Raw genomic sequence first — 19,450 nt, forward strand, 5'->3', positions numbered from 1 at the left:
TTTGGAACAGTTTGGGGAAAGGTCGGGCCAGTTCTTGCCTTTATTTTGTCATCTTGGCTCCACCTTCCCTTTTCTTCCCTCTTTACAGTATCAGTCTGAGCAGTGTCTTAAATGGCTAATTCTTTGCAAGTTTTTCTAGTTAGTCACGGTAGCTTCTCTTACAGGTTTTGAGCTAGATCCCAAACTGGGAGATACTATTTGTTTTTTGTTTTTTATTTAATAGTATTTTTCCCAATAATATGTAATGTTTGTTTTTAACATTTATTTTTGAACATTTTTTTTGAACAACAATAGGATTTATTTTCCAAAAACACATAAAAATAGTTTTCATCATTCATTTTTATAAGATTTTGTGTTCCAGATTTTCTGCTTCCCTCCCTTATCTCCTTTTTCCAAAGACAGCAAGCAATCTGATATAGGTTATTACATGTACAATCTTTTAAAACATATTTCCATATTAATCATGATGTGAAAAAAAAAAAAAAAAAGGAACCAAAGGGAAAAACCATAAGAAAGAAAACAACAACAACAACAACAAAAAAAACCAAAAAACAAAAAGGGGTGAACATAGTATGCTTCAATCCATATTCAGTTTCCATAGTTTTTCCTCTGGATGTGGATGGCATTTTCCAACCCAAGTCTATGGATCACTGTATTACTGAGAGGAATAAGTCTTATCACAATTGATCGTCATATAATCTTGCTGTTGTTATGCACAGTATTCTGGTTCTGCTCACTTCACTCAGCATGAGTTCATGTTAAGCCTTTCCAGGCTTTTCTGAAATCTGCCTGCTCATCATTTCTTATAGAACAATAGCATTCTATCACATTGAAATAAGATAATTAGGCCATTCCCCAATTGATGGGCATCCCTTCAATTTCTAATTCCTTGGTACCACAAAAAGAGCTGCTACAAATGTTTTTGCACATGTGGGTTCTTTTTCCTCTGGGAGATTATATTGAAAAGACTTTTTAAAAAATGCATACTTATTTAACCTATTTTCACACTAACGAGCTATAAGTAAATGAAAACAAAGAACTTGCCAGCAAAATAATTAAGATTCCTATTCTACTGGAAGTTCTAATGGTACAGACAGAAATGCGATAAAATTTTTTTTTCTGTTCTTACATTATTCTTTTACAGGGAAAAAACAGATGTCTCAACAACTCAGTGATGGAACTTTCAGCACAGGTAGGACAGTTACAAGCTCGAGAACAGGCGCTCTCTACAATGATCAAGCTTAAGGTAACATTTTTGACTTGTTCCTTTCTCAGATATCTATATGTATTAGGCTTTATGAAAACCTTGAAAAAACAATTAAGTAACTGCTATATTTACCAAAAGATGATTGTTATAGGGCACTTGCTGGGCCCTTTTAGACTCTCATCATAGTTTTGCTGCACTGGCCACTCACTGAACCTTAGAGAGAAATTTTCTTCTGAGAGCTGCTGTGGCCAGAGGTTTGAGATTACTGATAAAGAGTAGGTGAAGATTTGTGATACATAATTGAATCAGCAGTGAGTGTTCCAAGAGTGGTAAGGGTGAGAGGTTTGGCAAGTGTAATAAACTAATTTTCCTCCTGGGCTCTCCTCAAGTGGGCTTCCTTCATTCCCTTTCTAGTATCTTCCTCTCAGAAATCACCTTGTGTATATTTTGAATTGATTTTATATGGACATGTTTCCTCCTGCCTAATATAATATGCTCATTGAGAGGAGGATTATTTTGATCATTATACAAGTTTATTTTGATAGAGAGTAGTGGGCATTCATTGTATTGTTTGCCAGGTAAATGAATGGACCTGTCTTTGTCTTTTTCTCAATCTCTCTTGACTCCTTCAAGTAGCCTCCCTTTCTCCTTTCTTTCCTTCCATTGCCTTTTTTCCATTTATTTCCATTTCTCAGTGTTATTTGACTATATCTGATCATGGTTTTTAAGATTTGCAAAGTGATTTAGAAAGAGTAATTCAGTTGATTAATAAACATAGGTCATCCTTTGGCATATATGAATTTTTGGGAAATATTTCTGGTACTACAACTGTGTGTATACACATACTACATATATGTGAATTCATATATATATATATATATATATACAAATATTTCTGGTATACTTACTACTAGCTATTCAGACTTTCTGAAAAAAAATCTCAGACACTTTTACAATTTGTTTTGTCTGTGAGAGGATATTCCTATTGAATCATTACTTTAAGTACTTAGAAGTATAAGAACTATAGAAGTATAGTTGACTGGTAGTTTGAATACAAATAAACATAATTTTTTCAAAATTAAAAAAAATGACAACTTTAAGGAAAGAATTCTACCTAAATGTTTTAGTTATTTTAAACAAAGTCTTTATTTAGTAATAGAAGTCTCTCTGCAAAAGATATTTAAGCAGCAACATGATGCATTGGGGAGTGTCTTACTGGAAGTCAGAAAGACAAGTTCAAATCCAACCTCAAAAGTTATTAACTATGACTTTAGACAAGTAGTTTTGACCTTTTTTGTGTCTTCTTTTCCTTAGCTTTTTATAAAGGTGGGGGTGGAGAGAGAGAAGAAGTGAACAAAGTAGCCTCAAATGTCTCTTTCATCTCTAAATCTGTGATCATGTTTCCAAGAGCATTTCCCCCCCTACTTTGGATTTTCTGAGTGTGGATAATATAATGTAAGTAAATTGAAATACTTAAATTTCTAATCTGTAGGACAAAGATATTGCTGAAGCAATCAATCATATTACGGACTGTTCGGGTAAATTTAAGATGCTAGAACATGCCTTACATGAAGCCAAAATGGTGGAATCCTGTATTATCAAAGAAAAGCAAGATTATAAGCAAAAAATGAAAATACTAAAGTTTGAAGTAAATAAACTAAGAGGTAAGAAATGGAATTACGTGGGGGTTAACACCCTGTTTATTGAGAAAAATGTTCCTAATATGTTTTTTATATTGAGAAACTTTAAAAAAAATTTGTACATGTAACCTAAGTGAAATTTGCCTTAGCAATTCTTCTAGTAAGTGAGGATGAAACTATTTTTACAGTTCACCTTAATCTATATTTAGTTGCTGTTCTTGATTATTGATTTTCTGGCCTATTTTTAACTTTTCCTATTTTGTACAATTTAAAGAACTATTAGGTTACTCTAAGAACTTATATATAATGCCTTATAATCTGTCTTTAATTAATACATATAGTACAGGCCACGGAAGTGCTTCCTGACCTCAACTCTGTCACTGTCCCTAACTCTGAATACTCCTGTTATTCATAATGTAGTCTGTGTGATGAAAATCTATTGATAGCAGGTCAAGGATCAGGCTTTTTATAACCATTAACAGTATTGCACATACCTGATCATGCATGGAAAATTGCAAGGACTGTCTCCATTTGAAATTTCATCTCAAACCCTTGTCACAATCATTGCATCAAGGTAGGAAGTCACAGTCATGAAAAGGCCAAGTAGGTCATCCATCATTCCTCTCCTCTAATATCAAAAGATATGAAAAGATTTTAAATAATGATACTCTTGGTACTAGGGCTTCTGTATAATTCAGAAAATAGATTCTTCCTATTTATATTAAAGATGACCTGAATGAAAAGACGAATGAAAATAATGAGCAGCGAGAAGAGATTATTCGCCTCAAACAAGAGAAAAGTTATCTTCATGATGAGTTGGTCTTTACTGGTAAGTGGGGACAGCTTGTTCAACTGGCATTTATTTTTATTTTAAATGTAGTTAGGCATGTGTGCAGTGAACTCTCTTTGTCTCCTTCCCTAATGTTAGAGGAAATACCGCTCCCGAAAATATAATTTTTAAAGCATTTTTTGTCTTTTTTCTTGTTAAATATGGAATTCATCAGTAGTAATGGAAACCTCTTTGGAAGCATATGCTGATGTACCTTCATGATATGGAGGATGCCCTCGATTCTCTTGTGCTAATTGAGCACAAGTCCCCAGGCAGGGGATGCTCCGGAATAAGTCTAGTGAGATGTATGTGTGGCTTTTGCCTGAGGAAGGAGCATCCCTTCCAGCTTCTATAGGGGAAGCATGTGTTGCACAAGGGGCTGGAGACTTAAACTAAGAGGGAGAAGGACATTGGGATGGCCAGAGATTGGATTTGAGGAGAAGACATTGGGGAGAATCTGAGAAAAGTTGGAGGAGAACCAGCCAAGCTGCAGGAGGAGACAGCTGGAGAAGAGTTTAGTCACTTCCCTCTGAAGGACAAGCAAAAAGATTGATGAGAATAGCCTGAGGATGATTAGGATCTGGAGAGAGGAAGTCAGGAAGACCTCAACAAGGCAAGGGAAGGAAGGAGAGGAATGTCAAAGAGATGAGGAAGATCGCTGACTGAGGGGAGAAGAGCTTGGGGGGTGCTGTCTGTCCAGTTGGAGAAGAGAGGGAAAGGAAGTGGGGTATGCACTTGAGGGAGGACAAAGGGAGAGTTAGAGAATTTCCCAAAGGAGTCTGAGACTCTCCAGAATTTTGCAGTGATTTCTGTTTTTAGTGTTTTCAGAGTGTGGAATGGTCTCCCTCCTAATTTAAAAGGTGAGAAGCTTGAGAAAGCCTCCTTCCGTGTCAGGTAGTCAGGGATGATCAGGGATTCCCAAAAGTCCTCAAAGTGACATTGAGGCAGAAGAGAGACCTAAAGGGGCAGCAGAGAGACTAGCTAGAAAGTCAAGAGCAGTGGCAGGAGGGGATGGGGCTCTTCTTGGAGAAGGGGAAGCGGAATCCTGGGGAACAAGAAGGTGGGACAGGAGAATGGCCCTGGTGGGAAATGGTCGGGAAAGGAGAGATCAGTAGTATTGGGTGAGTCCTTATTGAGGGAGGTAGAAAACAGTAAGAAAAGGACTTCTATGCAGTCAAGACATAATACAGGTCTTACCGATACTTGTCCAAGACAGTGGCTGCTACTCTTTTAGTGAGTTATGTGAGCTTAAATGATTCTGCTAGAAGGAATTTAGAAAGCATTTTGCCAAAGATTGTGAAATATTGGACAAGAAACTGAAGACCCTAGGGCATAGGTGGTATTTTTATCACTGTTCCCATTAAAGACAAAAAAGAAAAGTAGATTTGGGAATGAACAGCTAGTTAAGAAGTTGGTGTCTGTCCCAAAGACTCTAGTTTTTGGGATACGAATTCACTGTTTGATAAAATTGCTGGAAAAACTGGAAAATAGTATTACAGAGGCATAGACCAACATCTCACACCCTATCCTATAAAATAAGGTTGAAATGGGTATGTAATTTAGACAAAAAGAGAGACACTATCCTATAAGTATGTGAGGAGAGCAAGGAATAGTTTACCTGACAGATCTTTGGAGAAGAGAGGCAGTTATGACCAAATAAGAAATAGGAGCATTATGAAAGGGAAAATGTATAATTTTGCTTATATTAAATCAGAAAGTTTTTGCCCTCCAAAATGGTTGCAACCAAGATTAGAAGGAAAGCAGAAAGCTGGGAAAAATTTTATAGCCAGTTTATTTGAATATATAGAGAACTGAATCAAGTTGATAAGAATATAAGTCACTCTCCAATTGCTAAATAGTCAGATGAAGTCAGTTTCAGATGAAGGAATTAAAATCATATAAAAATTCTCTAAATCACTATTGATTAGAGAATTGCAAAATTAGAGAAAAGCAAATTAAAACCTTATACTATCAGATTGGCTAATATGACAGAAAAAGATAATGATAAATGTTGGAAATGATGTGGGAAAACTGAAATACTAATGCATTGTTGGTGGAATTGTGATATGATCCAATCATTCTGGAGAACAATTTGGAACTATGTCCGAAGGGCTATCAAACTGTGCATCCCTTTCGATCTATCAGTCCCACTAATGGATCTATATTCCAAAGAGATCATAAAAAAGGGAAAAGGACGCACATGTACAAAAATATTTACAGCAAATCTTTTTATAGTGGCAAAGAACTGGAAATTGAGTTAATGACAATCAATTGGAGAATGACTGAAAAAGTTGTGGTATATGAATGTAATGGAACATTATTGTTCTATAAGAAATGATGAATGGGGAAATTTCAGAAAAACCTGATCGTTTTCAACATTCATTTTTGTATGATTTTGAATTCCAAATTTTTTCTCCTTTCCTCCTTTATCTCCCCATACCCCAAGATAGCAAGCAATCTGATATAGATTATACATGTATAATCATTTTATTTTATTTTATTTTTATTTGTTTTTTATTAATTTTTATAATTATAACATTTTCTTTGACAGTACATATGTATAGATAGTTTGTTTTTTTTTTTACAACATTATCCCTTGTACTCCCTTCTGTTCTGAGTTTTTCCCCTCCTTCCCTCCACCCCCTCCCCTAGATGGCAGGCATTCCCATACATATTAAATATCTTATAGTATATCTTAGGTACAATATATATGTGCAGAACCGAATTTTGTTGTTGTTGTTGCAAAGGAAGGATTGTATTCGCAAGGTAAAAATAATCTGGGAAGAGAAACAAAACAAAACAAAACAAAAATAATGCTCACAGTTTACACTCATTTCCCAGTGTTCCTTTTCTGGATGTAGCTGATTCTGTCCATCATTGATCAAGTGGAATTGGATTAGCTCTTCTCTATGTTGAAGATATCCACTCCATCAGAATACATCCTCATACAGTATCATTGTTGAAGTGTATAGTGATCCCCTAGTTCTGCTCATTTCACTCAGCATCAGTTGATGTAAGTCTCTCCAAGCCTCTCTGTATTCCTCCTGTTGGTCATTTCTTACAGAACAATAATATTCCATAACATTCATATACCATAATTTATCCATTCTCCAATTGATGGACATCCATTCATTTTCCAGTTTCTAGCCACTATGAAAAGGGCTGCCACAAACATTTTCGCACATACAGGTCCCTTTCCCTTCTTTAGTATTTCCTTGGGATATAAGCCCAGTAGTAGCACTGCTGGGTCAAAGGGTATGCACATTTTGATAACTTTTTGGGCATAATTCCAGATTGCTCTCCAGAATGGTTGGATTCTTTCACAACTCCACCAATAATGCATCAGTGTCCCAGTTTTCCCACAGCCCCTCCAACATTCATCGTTATTTGTTCCTGTCATCTTAGCCAATCTGACAGGTGTGTAATGATATCTCAGAGTTGTCTTAATTTGCATTTTTCTGATCAATAGTGATTTGGAACACTCTTTCATATGAGTGGAAATAGTTTTAATTTCATCATCTGAAAATTGTCTGTTCATATCCTTTGACCATTTATCAATTGGAGAATGGCTTGATTTCTTATAAATTAAAGTCAGTTCTCTGTATATTTTGGAAATGAGGCCTTTATCAGAACCTTTAACTGTAAAAATGTTTTCCCAATTTGTTACTTCTCTTCTAATCTTGTTTGCATTAGTTTTGTTTGTGCAGAAACTTTTTAATTTGGTGTAATCAAAATTTTCTATTTTGTGATCAATAATGGTCTCTAGTTCTCCCTTGGACACAAAGTCCTTCCTCTTCCACAAGTCTGAGAGGTAAACCATCCCATGTTCCTCCAATTTATTTATGATTTCGTTCTTTATGCCTAAATCTTGGACCCATTTTGATCTTATCTTAGTATGTGGTGTTAAATGTGGGTCTATGCCTAGTTTCTGCCATACTAATTTCCAGTTTTCCCAGCAGTTTTTGTCAAATAATGAATTATTATCCCAAAATTTGGGATCTTTGGGTTTGTCAAACACTAGATTGCTATTTTTATTCTATATAATCATTTTAAACGTATTTCCATATTAGCCATTTTGTGAAAGAAGAGTCAGAACAAAAAGGAAAAACCATGAGAAAGAAAAAGTAAAAAAAAAAAAAATTGGTGAAAATAGTGCTTTGATCCTTCTGGATACAGATGGTATTTTCCATCCTAAGTCTATTGGAATTATCTTAGATCAATGAATTGATGAGAAGAGCTAAGTCTTTTATAGTAAGTCATCATATAATCTTGCTCTTTCGGTGTACAATGTTCTCCTGTTCTGCTTATTTCACTTAACATCAGTTCATGTAAGTCCAGGCTTTTCTGACATCAGCCTGCTCATCATTTCTTATGGAAAAAATAGTATTCCTGATCTTATTGGGAATAGTTCCAGTTTATCCCCATTACATATGATGCTTACTGATAGTTTTAAATAGATGCTACTGATTATTTAAAGGAAAAATCCATTTATTCCTATACTCTGAAGTGTTTTTAATAGGAATGGATATTGGATTTTATCAAATGCTTTTTCTGCTCTATTGAGATGATCATCATCATCTATTTGAGGGACAGACATGATATTGGCACTAATAGATCAAAGAATTTTATAGTCCTTTGGGCATATAGAACTCAACCTTACAAAAATCAATGTTGAAAATTCTTTTTACCTGTAATTGGGGAAAAATACTATTAAGTACAAAAAAAAAGTAAATAAGAAAGAAGGGCTCAGGGAAGAAGTCAACATTTAGAAGAGCTGAATGTTCCTGTTTCCCACTTTACCATACTAGACACTTCAGGAAAGTTCCTTTTGACTAAAATCAGGGACTCTCTCTTATAGGAGAAAGAAGTTCAGCCTTGAGAGTATTTCCTTTCAAAGCTGGAAGCCAAAAGAACTGGGATCTCTCCTGATTTCTTGCCAACTCTATTCCTCATGCAGGTTCAGAGAATAGAGTTGTCAGAGTTTACTAGAAAGAAGAGTCTTGGGAAACAGACTTGAGCTTTGGGGTTATACCTATTAGTTTATTTACATTCCACTTCTTTACTCTTTTCTAATCACAGAGACAAGGTTTTGAAGTGTTTTTTATTTGAAAATCTAGAAGAGATTTTTAGATGAAGAAAAAAAAGGTGAAAATGCTTAAAAAAGAAAAAAAATTATTCATGTTATTGAAATTTCTATGATCCCCAAAGCTAAAAGGTGCATATCTAACACTGCAGATGATTGATACCTACTTAATTGTATCTAGGACAGTTAATGAACTTAGCACTTGTTGAGGTATTAACTATTTGTAGGTACCATTGTTATGATTGCAGAGGTAATTTCTTTCATCTTATTAACTAAATCTTTAACAACTAAAATAATTTTAAATAGACTTTACCAGAAAAATTAATGAGGTACTAAAATGCCTAAGATTTATTCTACTGTCTTTTTTCTGTATTTTAAAAACAATAAGTTATTTTCCTATTTACTTTATGTTGAATTTGGGTGTCTTTAATATTATGACACTTAGATTATTTTCCATAATTTAATTTTTTCACAACTGGAAAACCAGTGTTCCTTTCTATTTCTCATTGAAGAGCACTGATTAGTTTATAAAAGGAACTCTATTAGAAATCATATAATACTTTCACCCAAACTGGAACAACAATTAAACTAGCCCAGAAATTCTCAGAAGATAAAATTCTTAGCTTCCTTCATAATACATCACATTGTCTCAAAACATTTTTTGTAATTTTTATATGTAAAAGTTTATTTCATTCGATCAGGCTACTATCAATTCATCAATCAATTCCTTCTGCTTTAAATATAATTCTTTGATTCAGGGCAAAATCTCCCTGAAGATAAAGTAGCCATATTGTCATGATGAGAAGGAGACCAGTACATCAGACTTGCTAGATGGAGCCATTTGTTGTCCGAGAGATCTTTTACTTTTACCCAAACTTCAAAGCAAATGCTGTCTCCTCTAATGAGACAAGAATTTATGGGGTAATACAGATTAAACAAAGGTATCAGGCCTAGTAAGAAAAAAGATTTCATGAAACCTAGCCTAACTGTAGATTAGGTTTTATATGAGAAACTATTACTCTCAGATTCCTAAATTTGCTTCTTGAATTTGCAACAAATAATAGTTAAAGGACTATCTCAAATGCTTCAACCAGGACAAAAAAAGTTGGTGCCTGAAAATGAAACTTAAATTTCTGGATCAAGGCTTAAAATATAAGGATCTTCTGGCCAGGGATAAAATATATCTAACACATTTTGGTAAGGATATATTTGCCTAATAACTTGCAAATGCAAGTTATTTGTTCTTTGTTCTGTAAAAGGAGCAGAGAAGGGGAAGAAATTTCATATGTATTCCACAATTGACCCTATTGAGGGCAACTGCAGTGTAAGAATGATAGCTAAGACCACCCAATCACAGGGGACAAAATTCAAGGAAGAGACCAACAGTGAAATTTGAGGCCTCAAATGTCTATCCACAAAAGTACAAACTATTACCAGTGGTCAAAATGAACCAGAGGTTTTAATTTAGAGCGATAACTTTGTAGTAGGATTTGAATAAATGACCTCAGTATGGTTTATGTAACTTGAAAGAAACAGGATAAGGAAAAAAGGTTGGGAATTAGTAAGGACTATTAGGAAGGTCTATTCTTATGAAGGAATTTAGGAATCAGAGAGGGGAAGCATATGGGAGAAAGCATTTGGCTGGTTTTAGTACAGGAAGAAACAGAAGTTGTTTTATCACTGATGTGTATTATAGATCACCTAGACAGAAATAGGAGATAATTGAGGAAAACGTAACAAGCATCATATGGGGATGGGAGATTTCAATCATCCAATCATTTATTGTAATTTGTATGCTGCCAAAATCAAAGGACCTAATAATTTCTTGCTTTGCCCTAATAATTTTAGTGTTCAAAGGGTAGAGAAGTTAACAAAGAGGAATTTTATTCTTGAGCTTATTTTTTGCCAACAAAGAAGTGGTTTCTGGCTCAAAATTATGGAAACTTTGGGGAGAAATGACAACTCATGAATTTACAATTAGGAAGGAAAGGGGCTTGTTTGATGCACAACTTTATGAAAACAGGGAAAAGATAAATAAGTTCTCATGAGCCTAAAATTCTACATCTTTCTTGATGGTCTAAAAGCTTTCAAGAATAAAGAAGAAAATGGTTTTGATGAGGTAGAAAACTATTAGCTATTTAGAGACAATAATATGGATTCCAGGGAGCCTACCAACTAGCACGGGTTTTAGAAAGGTAAATAACAGAAGATGGAAACAGTGCTCAGAAAGGGATGATGAAAACTAATGTGTGTGACATGGTGGTGCTGTAAGAGTATATCAGGCTTTCTGGAGCTCAATCACCTGAATTCAGCCAAGAACAACAAAAAAGGGGAACAAAGCTCTGTTGTGGAAAGAGGAAGCTCAGTCAGGACTGGGAGGTCTGTGAGGATGGTATAGTGATAAGGGAGGACAAAGAGGCCTGATTTTGCTGCTGTTTTTTTTTTTTTTTTTTTTCTTTCTGAGAAGGAGGCTGATCTTTGGATGAGCAAGAACAGAACAAAAATGACTTAATAAAAAAAAAAAAGTAAGAAAATAGGAGAGGATCTAGCTACCCTGGAAGAATTCAGTGCACCTGGCCCACATGGATTACGTCCAGCCTTGAGTACTGAAAGAATATGCAGACACCTTTGCTGGGCCACACTCCCTGATATTGCAAGGACCATGGAAAGTGGGAGAGGCAGCCAGGGCTGGGAAGGGGTCACGATTAACCTGATGTTCAGAAAGGAAGTGGGCAATAACCTGGACTTGCTTTCAATTCCTGGGAAAATTCTGGAATATATTATTCAAGGCAAGATTAATGACAAGTTAGGAAAAAAAAAAAAAAGCAGTGATCATATAGAGCCATGAATGGGTCATGAACAGCTAACATCATTTCCTTTTTTGATAGGTTTCCTTTACTGGGAAGTCAGAAGACTGCTTGTAGCTAAGGGGTTTATTGAGATTTTAGCAAAGCATTTAATGAAATATCTCATTCTTGTGGAAAAGACAGAGAGTTGTGTACTAGATAATGTAATGTGGGCCACATAATATTTGCTAGATTTGGAGTTGGTTGAATGGCTGGGCTAAAAGAGGAGTTATTAATGGTCATTTTTCAGTTTTAAAGAAAGTTACCAGTGGAATCTCCCGGGAATTTCTGCTTAATCAACAAATCAGAATTTTATTTTTGAGCTTATTTTTGCCTACAGGAAAGAACTGGTTTCTGGGATTAAAAATTATGATAACTTTGCAATACTGTTTAGTTTACAGGATTTTGTGTAATTAATCCTGTATAGTTTAATATTTTTTATTATTAACTTGGACTAAAGCATATATGGCAGATGACACAAACCTGGGAGGAATAGCTGACCCACTTGATGATAGAGTCAAGATCCTAAAATTTCTTGAGAGGCTGTAACATTGGGCCAATTGTAATTAGGAAAAAATAGGAATAAATGCAAAGTCTTTTACTTGAATTAAAAAATTCCTCATCATAAAAACATTTTGGGAGAGCAGCATAATTTGGTTTGTCTGAAAAATGATCTGGGGGTTCTGATGAACTTGCAAGTTCATTATAAGTTAGTAGGATAAAATGGTGAACAAGAATGCAAATACACCTTTAATGCTTCATAAAGTGAAAATATACAAGCTGGAGAATGTGCAAAAAAGGCCAAACCAAATGGTGAAGAGGCTTGAGGTCATATGAGGATTGGTTGAAGGAAATGGTGTTTAACTGAAGAGCAGGGACCTGGGGAAAGAGGGAATGGGAATGGAAAGCTGTCTTTTAAATATGGAAGAAGGCTGAAGTGTGTTGTTTGCCCCCAAAGGGCAGAGTAATGATACATCTTAGCTGGATGTCAGGAAAAGCTGCTTAACCAGGAGACCTCTTCCATGTAGAAGGGCTGGTTCAGTGACCTCCTCTCATTGGAAATCTTCAAGCAGAGACTGGATGACTATTTGTCAGATGTCTTGTGGGAGAAATTCCTTTGGGGTAATGACTCCTGAGGTCACTCCTAGTTGTGAAATTCTGCAGTTCTGGGACCAGTCTCTCATATTGCCAGAACACAATCTAACAAGTGATTCCTTTTGGGAAGGGGCCCCTGAAATCCATGGTGGAGGGAGCATTATCCATATTGATCTCCAGTGCAGGCAATACCCACGTGGATGAAATCTCAAATATTTTCATTCTAAAAAGAATTCTAAAAGCAAACAAATAAACAAACAATTTTAGTTTGTTTGACTAATTCTTGATGTCTCACAGAGCTTCCATTTGCCCCATTCTAGTTTTTAATGTGTGATTTTCTTCAGTTGGCTTTTGTATCTATCTTTCCATTTGATTAATTCTACATTTCAAGGTGTTGATTTCTTCAGTGGATTTTTTTGGGGGGGCTTATTGTGTTTTTTAAGGAATTGCCTTCCTTTTCTAAGCTGCTGACTTTCTCTTGCATCTCTCTCATTTTTTTCTTCTACCTCTCTTATTTGCCTTTTAAAGTCTCTTATAAGCCCTTCCAAGAAGCTCCTCTGGACTTGAAATCAATTTATCTCAGTCTTTGAGATTTTCCTTTGTCCCCATTTTGTCCTCATTGAGTTCTTGTCCCCACAGTGGTTTTCTATAGTGAAGATTCTTTTCTGTTTCTTGCTCATTTTCCTTCTTTTTGTTCCCCTCCCCCCCTTTTTTTCTTTCACTTTTATGGTTGAGCTCTCTTCCTCAGTAAAGGGGGCATTGACCCATGCTTCCTGTGCAGCTCTGAGCCTTAACTTTGAGCCCAGGGACCCCTTGGGTTTGGTGTCTTGCTCACTGCAGGGGACAGTTTTACCTGCTCTTTCCAAGAAACAGCCTGCTTTCCCAAAGTTTGCCTTCTGAGCTGGTGCTGGGGACGGGCCCCACGGGTCTGCTCTGCTACTGAGCCAGGGGTCTTAGTTGCTGATCGACTGCTTTTGAGACCCTGTCACTGGCTTTCCCAGACTCCATCTGAGCTCCTTTCTCCAGTGAGTCTGACCTTTCTTGGAGTCCTAACTCTCGAGCTGGAGAATTTCATTCCATCAGACTCTGTTCAGAGGCTCAATTCATATGGTTTCCAGAGAAACTGAGAGAGTTCCAGCAGCTTCCTGCCTTTACTCTACCATCTTGGCTTCACCCCCAGAAGTCCTCAAAATCTCCAGCCTTTTGAAGTAAATAGTGAAAGATGTGTAATTAAGAAATAGTGGAATTCCCTCTCTTAGGGTTCTTACAAGGTGCCAAGTCAGTGGAATTGATGAGATAATGATTCTCTAATTTACATGTATTTAGTACTTACTATAATTCCACAAGAGTCACACCTTTAAGAGAGCATATATAAGGAGGAGCCCTCAGGGCCAAAGAGCACAAGCCCACTAGGAGCTCTGAGCCTCAGCCAGGATTCATTCCAGGAGATTCACAAGCCAGAGGCAGTCAAACTCTCAGAACCAAGACTACAGAAGGCCTGTCTTAGAGAAACTAGCTGAGCCCCAAGTGAAGGAGATAAGACTTTGAAGAAGACAATAAAGGATTTGGACTTTAATCCCTGGCTGCATTTGGGGTGATTACTTTGAACTGAAATGAAGGCTACTCCCAGAAGCCCTCCAAGAAACCTGCTCCCGTTATAATTTAGAGAATATTATACTCTCTCCCAACAATTTCTTGATTAAAATTATTTTAAGTAATTGAAAAATTGCCCCATGCCAGTATTTTCAGCATTATTGCAAATATTAAGAGCACATAGTACAAACATTTTTATGGGGACAGGTTAGAACACATTTTATTAGATTAACAGTAATAATGTGCTTACAGTACGCTCCTCTTTTATCTGTTTGCCCTTTAATCCTATGGGCATGATAATTATACATTGATACTTGTATCAGTAGGCCTGTGACCTGATCCATATGGCCTCTCTCCCTAATGAACTTGGTCCATTTGTGCCTTTATGTTCTGTGTGGTTCTTGTTCATGTCCTTCCACAAGTGCTCCGGGGCACAAAGCCTGCCTCTGGGATGTTTCCTATTTGTGGATCCCAGCATAGCTCTCCCTCCGATGATCCTTTCCTCTTCCTCTGTGACCTGCTTCCCACCTCAGGTTGCCTTTACATCACCTGTTCTTTGCATGGGAATGGTGGGAATGGGCTGGAGCCTTCTCATTTATATTGGTGCCTCCCTTTTGTCCTTTGGGTCACCTGCAATTTCAATTCTTCTGAAACCGTGGCTGTCTGAGATTTGGATGGGGAGAATCACAGTGTGAAATCATGGATATGGGGGGCAGAGAGCGGCTTGGGATTGTTGAAAGCATCAAATTATCCTGAGTTTATGGACTGAGAAATTATAGGCTAAAAAAGAAATAGTTTTCTACCACTAGAGGCCACTCTTTTTATTAAATGAAAAATGATTTGAAAGTAATGAGCTGAGGAGGCTGAGCAGTGGAGGTCATGGGACTTGCCGGAGGACCTGGCCAGTGAAAAGGAGAGAGTGCAGCTGCAGGTCAGAAGATTGTCGGGTCTGGTCAGAAGAGCTCGAGATGTGCTTGGCCAGCCCTGGCCAGGTAAGTGCCAGAGCACTTGGTCAGGAGCATGGATGTCTGGTTGTGTGTTGACAAATAGCCTTTGATCTTGTGGCCACCCCCTGACCTGGTGCTGGATCCGTGGGGGCCATTCATGGGTGTTTGCAGTCCCAATGATTAATTGAGCTCTTTTAAAAAAGCTTATTGTCTTCATAAGGGACATTTTCATTTCACTTTACTTTGTACTGCAGACGTGAGAATTCAATTTACTAGTCTGCTGGGAATGTAGAGTGTAAAAAGTGATTACTACAGGATAAGGCCAGAAAGTATCACTGGGTGAGATTAGAAGGTTTAGAATGCTGATGGCTACAGAATACTTTTTCCTTCTTCTGAATCTCTGTTGTATTTACTGGAGAGTCCCCAAAAGCTTTTAAGCAGTGAGCATGAAGTGATGATTGACCTCAGACACTTACTAGTTGTATGACCCTGGGCAAAGTATTTCACCACCGACTGTGTCAGTTTCTTCATATGTAAAATGTGGATAATAATAGCACCTATATCCTTGGGTTGTTGAGAAGATCCAGTGCCATGATAGTTATAAAGCATTTAGCACAGTACTTGGCACAGAATAGGTGCTTCATAAATGCGTGTTTGCTTGCCCTCAGTGTGGTTGTCCAGAGAATTCACCTACCAACTTAGATTTTTTTAAAAGCTGCCTACAAAAGGTGCAAGCAAGAGAAGGTAGCTGAAAGTGGATACAAAAGTATGACACAGGCCTGTAAGAATAGCACCAGGAATGCCAAAACTCAGAATGACCCAAAATCCACCAGGAAGACTTGGGATCACAAAAGGAGATTGTTGAAGCTAAATTTTGGAGGAAAGAGTCAGAGAATTGGTGGCTAGGACTGCTGCTCAAGGGGACTGGCAAGAGAAAGATGGCAGATCTGCTCAAATTAAATTTTGCTAGTTTTTTCTGTCAGAGAACGACCTTAGCTTAGTAAGAACAGGACAGAAATGACTAGTAGAGATTTAATGTCCAAGAAAAGGAAAGTGATGAGATAGCATAAATTGGCCTGTGATGAATTTAAGTCTCTTCGTCCAGATAAATGGCATTCTTGAGTCCTGGAAGAATTCAGAGACGTGGCTGCTGAACCACTGTCGCCTCTATTTGAAGATTGTGGAAAATAGGAGAGATGCCACAGGAGTGGTGAAGGACTCATGATCTGATTTTCAATAGAAGGAAGAGATTAGAATCTGAAAACTCTAGATGAGTTTGGCTATAATTCCTTAGAAAATTCTAGAACATATTCTTAAAGGTATGTTGGTGAACATTTAGAAAAGGAAGTGATGAGCATAGAGGGTAGCGTGAAGAGCAGGTTATGCCAGACTAACCTCATTTTCCTTTTGAGACAGGGTTACTAAACTGGTAGATCCAGGAAATACTATAAATAAAGAGTTTACCTGGATTTATTTATTTATTTATTTATTTATTACAAAATATTTATTTGATTAAATATATTGTGTTTTTCTGTGGAAAAGTTGGAGAGACAATAATATAGTTAGATGGAATTTGAACTGGTTGAATGACTCGTTTAAAAGAGTCGTCATTAATGGTCAGTTTTCAAGTCAGAAGGATGTTTCCGAGAAGTGTCCCGGGAGTCTGGTCTTAGCCCTGGGCAACTGAGCATCTTTAGCTGTGACTTGGATAAAGGTGATTGAGGGCATACTCATTAAAGTTACTTCTGACAAAAAAATAAGGATGAATGAGTATTATCCGAAAAGATTTTAAAATTCAGTAGATATAAATGCAGACTTAAATTTTGTTTCAAAAAATCAACTTTGCCGGCACTTTACAATAGGGTTGTAGAAGAATGAATAGACTGCAGTTTGTCTGAAAAAGATCTGGGTACTTTAGTGGATATTCAAACTCATTGTGAATCAACAGTGTGTGGGGTGCTAAGTGGCACAGTAGATAGAGCACTGGGACTGGAGTCAGGAGGACCTGAACTAAAACCTGACTTCAAATACTGGCTAACTACGTGGCCCTGAGCACATTTCTTAGCTTCTGTTTGCTTCAGTTTCCCCATCTGTAACCTCCCAGAGTTATCGAGATGATCAAATGAGATAATAATTGTAAAGTGCTTAGTACAATATTTGGCATGTACTAAACTCTCTGTAAATGTTAGCTATCATTTATTATTGTCATGTGACAGCCAAACAAGTCAATGGAATCTAGAGATTATCATAAAGATAGGTGTCTTGTTCAGGAATCAGGTAGTCCCAGCCCTTCTGTCCTCTGCCCTGGTTACTCTTAGTTCTGAGTATCACAGGTCAGGAGGGGACTTGAGAAAATGGATGGAGAGGACCCAGAGAAGAGAGCAGAATTGAGTCAATGCCATGGGAGACTCAGGTGAAGAAAGATTGCCATCCCTTATCTAGGAGGATTTATGATAGTTGTCTTCAAGTCTTTGAAGGCTGCCCCATGGAAAAAGGATTAGGTTTGTTCTCTTTGGTCTCAGCAGGAAAAATTTTTGGCAATAAGTAGAAGGTTTTTTTGGTTTGTTTGTTTTGTTTGTTTTCTATTTTTTTTTATTATATTAAAGGTTTTTATTTACAAATCATATGCCTGGGTAACTTTTCAACACTGACCCTTGCAAAACTTCTATTCATAATTTTCCCCTCCTTTCCCCTTAGATGGGAGGTAGTTCAATACTTGTTAAATGTTAAAATATATGTTAAATCCAATATAAGTATACATATTTATATAGTTATCTTAATGCATAAGAAAAATCAGATCTAGAAAGGAAAAAAACCTGAGAAGGAAAACAAAAATGCAAGCAAACAGTAAAAAAATGAAAATGCTATGTTGTGGTCCATACTCAGTTCCCACAGCCTCTCATTGAGTGTAAATAGCTCTCTTCATGACTGAACAATTGGAACTGTTTTGAATCATCTCATTGTTGAAAAGAGCCACGTTAAGGAGAAGTTAAAAAAAAAAAAAAAAAAAAAAAGTAGACATTCCCAAGAGGCAGATTGAAGCTCCATGTAAAAAGAGATTCTTCCCTATCTCAACGAGACATGGGCTGCTTTGGGAGAGGAGACCTTTAAGTGGTGGCTCTGTGACCACTCTTGTATATTACCCAGGAGATTTTTGTCCAGCGATGAGATTGGGCTTGATGGTGGCTGCAGGTAGTTACAGCTCTAAGATCCAGTCAAGGCATAATGTGAAAGTGTTGCCCTGTGTAGGAACATGGTGGACAAAGGATCTTATTAACAAAGAGACTTTCTTGGCAGTTATCAGACAAAACTTCATGGAGGAATGAACCTTGTTGGCTTGTGTTGGGAGGGAATCCTAAAAGAAGTATTGCAGCTTAGTCGGAGCATTGGAGGAGTAAGGAAGAAGGGAAGAAGATTGGAAAGATGGATTGGGTATGCCATCCTGGAGAATCTTATCTGCTATGACGAGGAGTTCAGGTTTTATTTTGTAGACAGTGGGCAGAGGAGTGTTGCTGTCAAAGCCATGCATTGGTATTCTTTCTTTGGCAGCAGTGTGTGAGATGAATGGGAATTCATCCCATTCTGGGTAATAGTAATAGTAAGGGTCTAAGTGGTCTCCATGAGAATAATAGGAGAAAAAAACCATTCATTCTGGGACTTGAGTTCAAATCCTACCCCCTGATGTTTATTATTCAGAGATCTGTCCCAGTTCTAGATCAGTGTTTTTTATGAGCTAAACTTGATCCATCATATGTCTTTCTCTGGCCTCCTTTATGACAATGCTATGTTTTTGCAGAATGACTGACCAGCTGGATGTACGAAACAATACCTTTGTGACTTTCTAAATAAACAGTATTGTAACATTGTAGGGGATCTATAACAATTGTTTATGCTTTATAAATGTATGGGTAGGATATGTAGGGTTTTAAAAGACCAGAGATATTATCACCTTGGATTCTTTCAGAAAGTCACATCATCAAGAATATTGTGTTTTGATTTTTTTTTAAACACATTGATCTAAGGATGGTTTTAGATACCTGTAACATGCCTGGATTGCCTTGGGCACTAATTCAGTTTTTACTTCCTTCTTCTTGTCAAGTGTGCCTCTCTGGGGGGAGGTTTGATTTATTCTGGCAGATCTTTTGATCATCTCCTTTGAATCTTTACCTAAGCTTGCCCCAGGGTAGCGGTGGGGGTGAAGGTCCATCCA

At 37.0% G+C, this 19,450-nt stretch overlaps 1 protein-coding gene across 3 annotated transcripts in view; it reads left to right on the plus strand.

The window, feature by feature from the left end:
* Positions 1-19,450, plus strand: part of CCDC62 (coiled-coil domain containing 62) — an 85,293-nt gene that overhangs the window by 36,045 nt on the left and 29,798 nt on the right. For all 3 annotated transcript variants that reach the window (XM_074298588.1, XM_074298597.1, XM_074298605.1), the window contains exons 4-6: positions 1,145-1,246; positions 2,700-2,871; positions 3,575-3,676. In XM_074298588.1, the coding sequence (XP_074154689.1) occupies positions 1,145-1,246; positions 2,700-2,871; positions 3,575-3,676 (376 nt within the window). The remainder of the gene's footprint in view (positions 1-1,144; positions 1,247-2,699; positions 2,872-3,574; positions 3,677-19,450) is intronic.

Source organism: Sminthopsis crassicaudata, chromosome 1 (assembly GCF_048593235.1).
Source record: "Sminthopsis crassicaudata isolate SCR6 chromosome 1, ASM4859323v1, whole genome shotgun sequence".
Classification (NCBI taxonomy): Eukaryota; Metazoa; Chordata; class Mammalia; order Dasyuromorphia; family Dasyuridae; genus Sminthopsis; species Sminthopsis crassicaudata.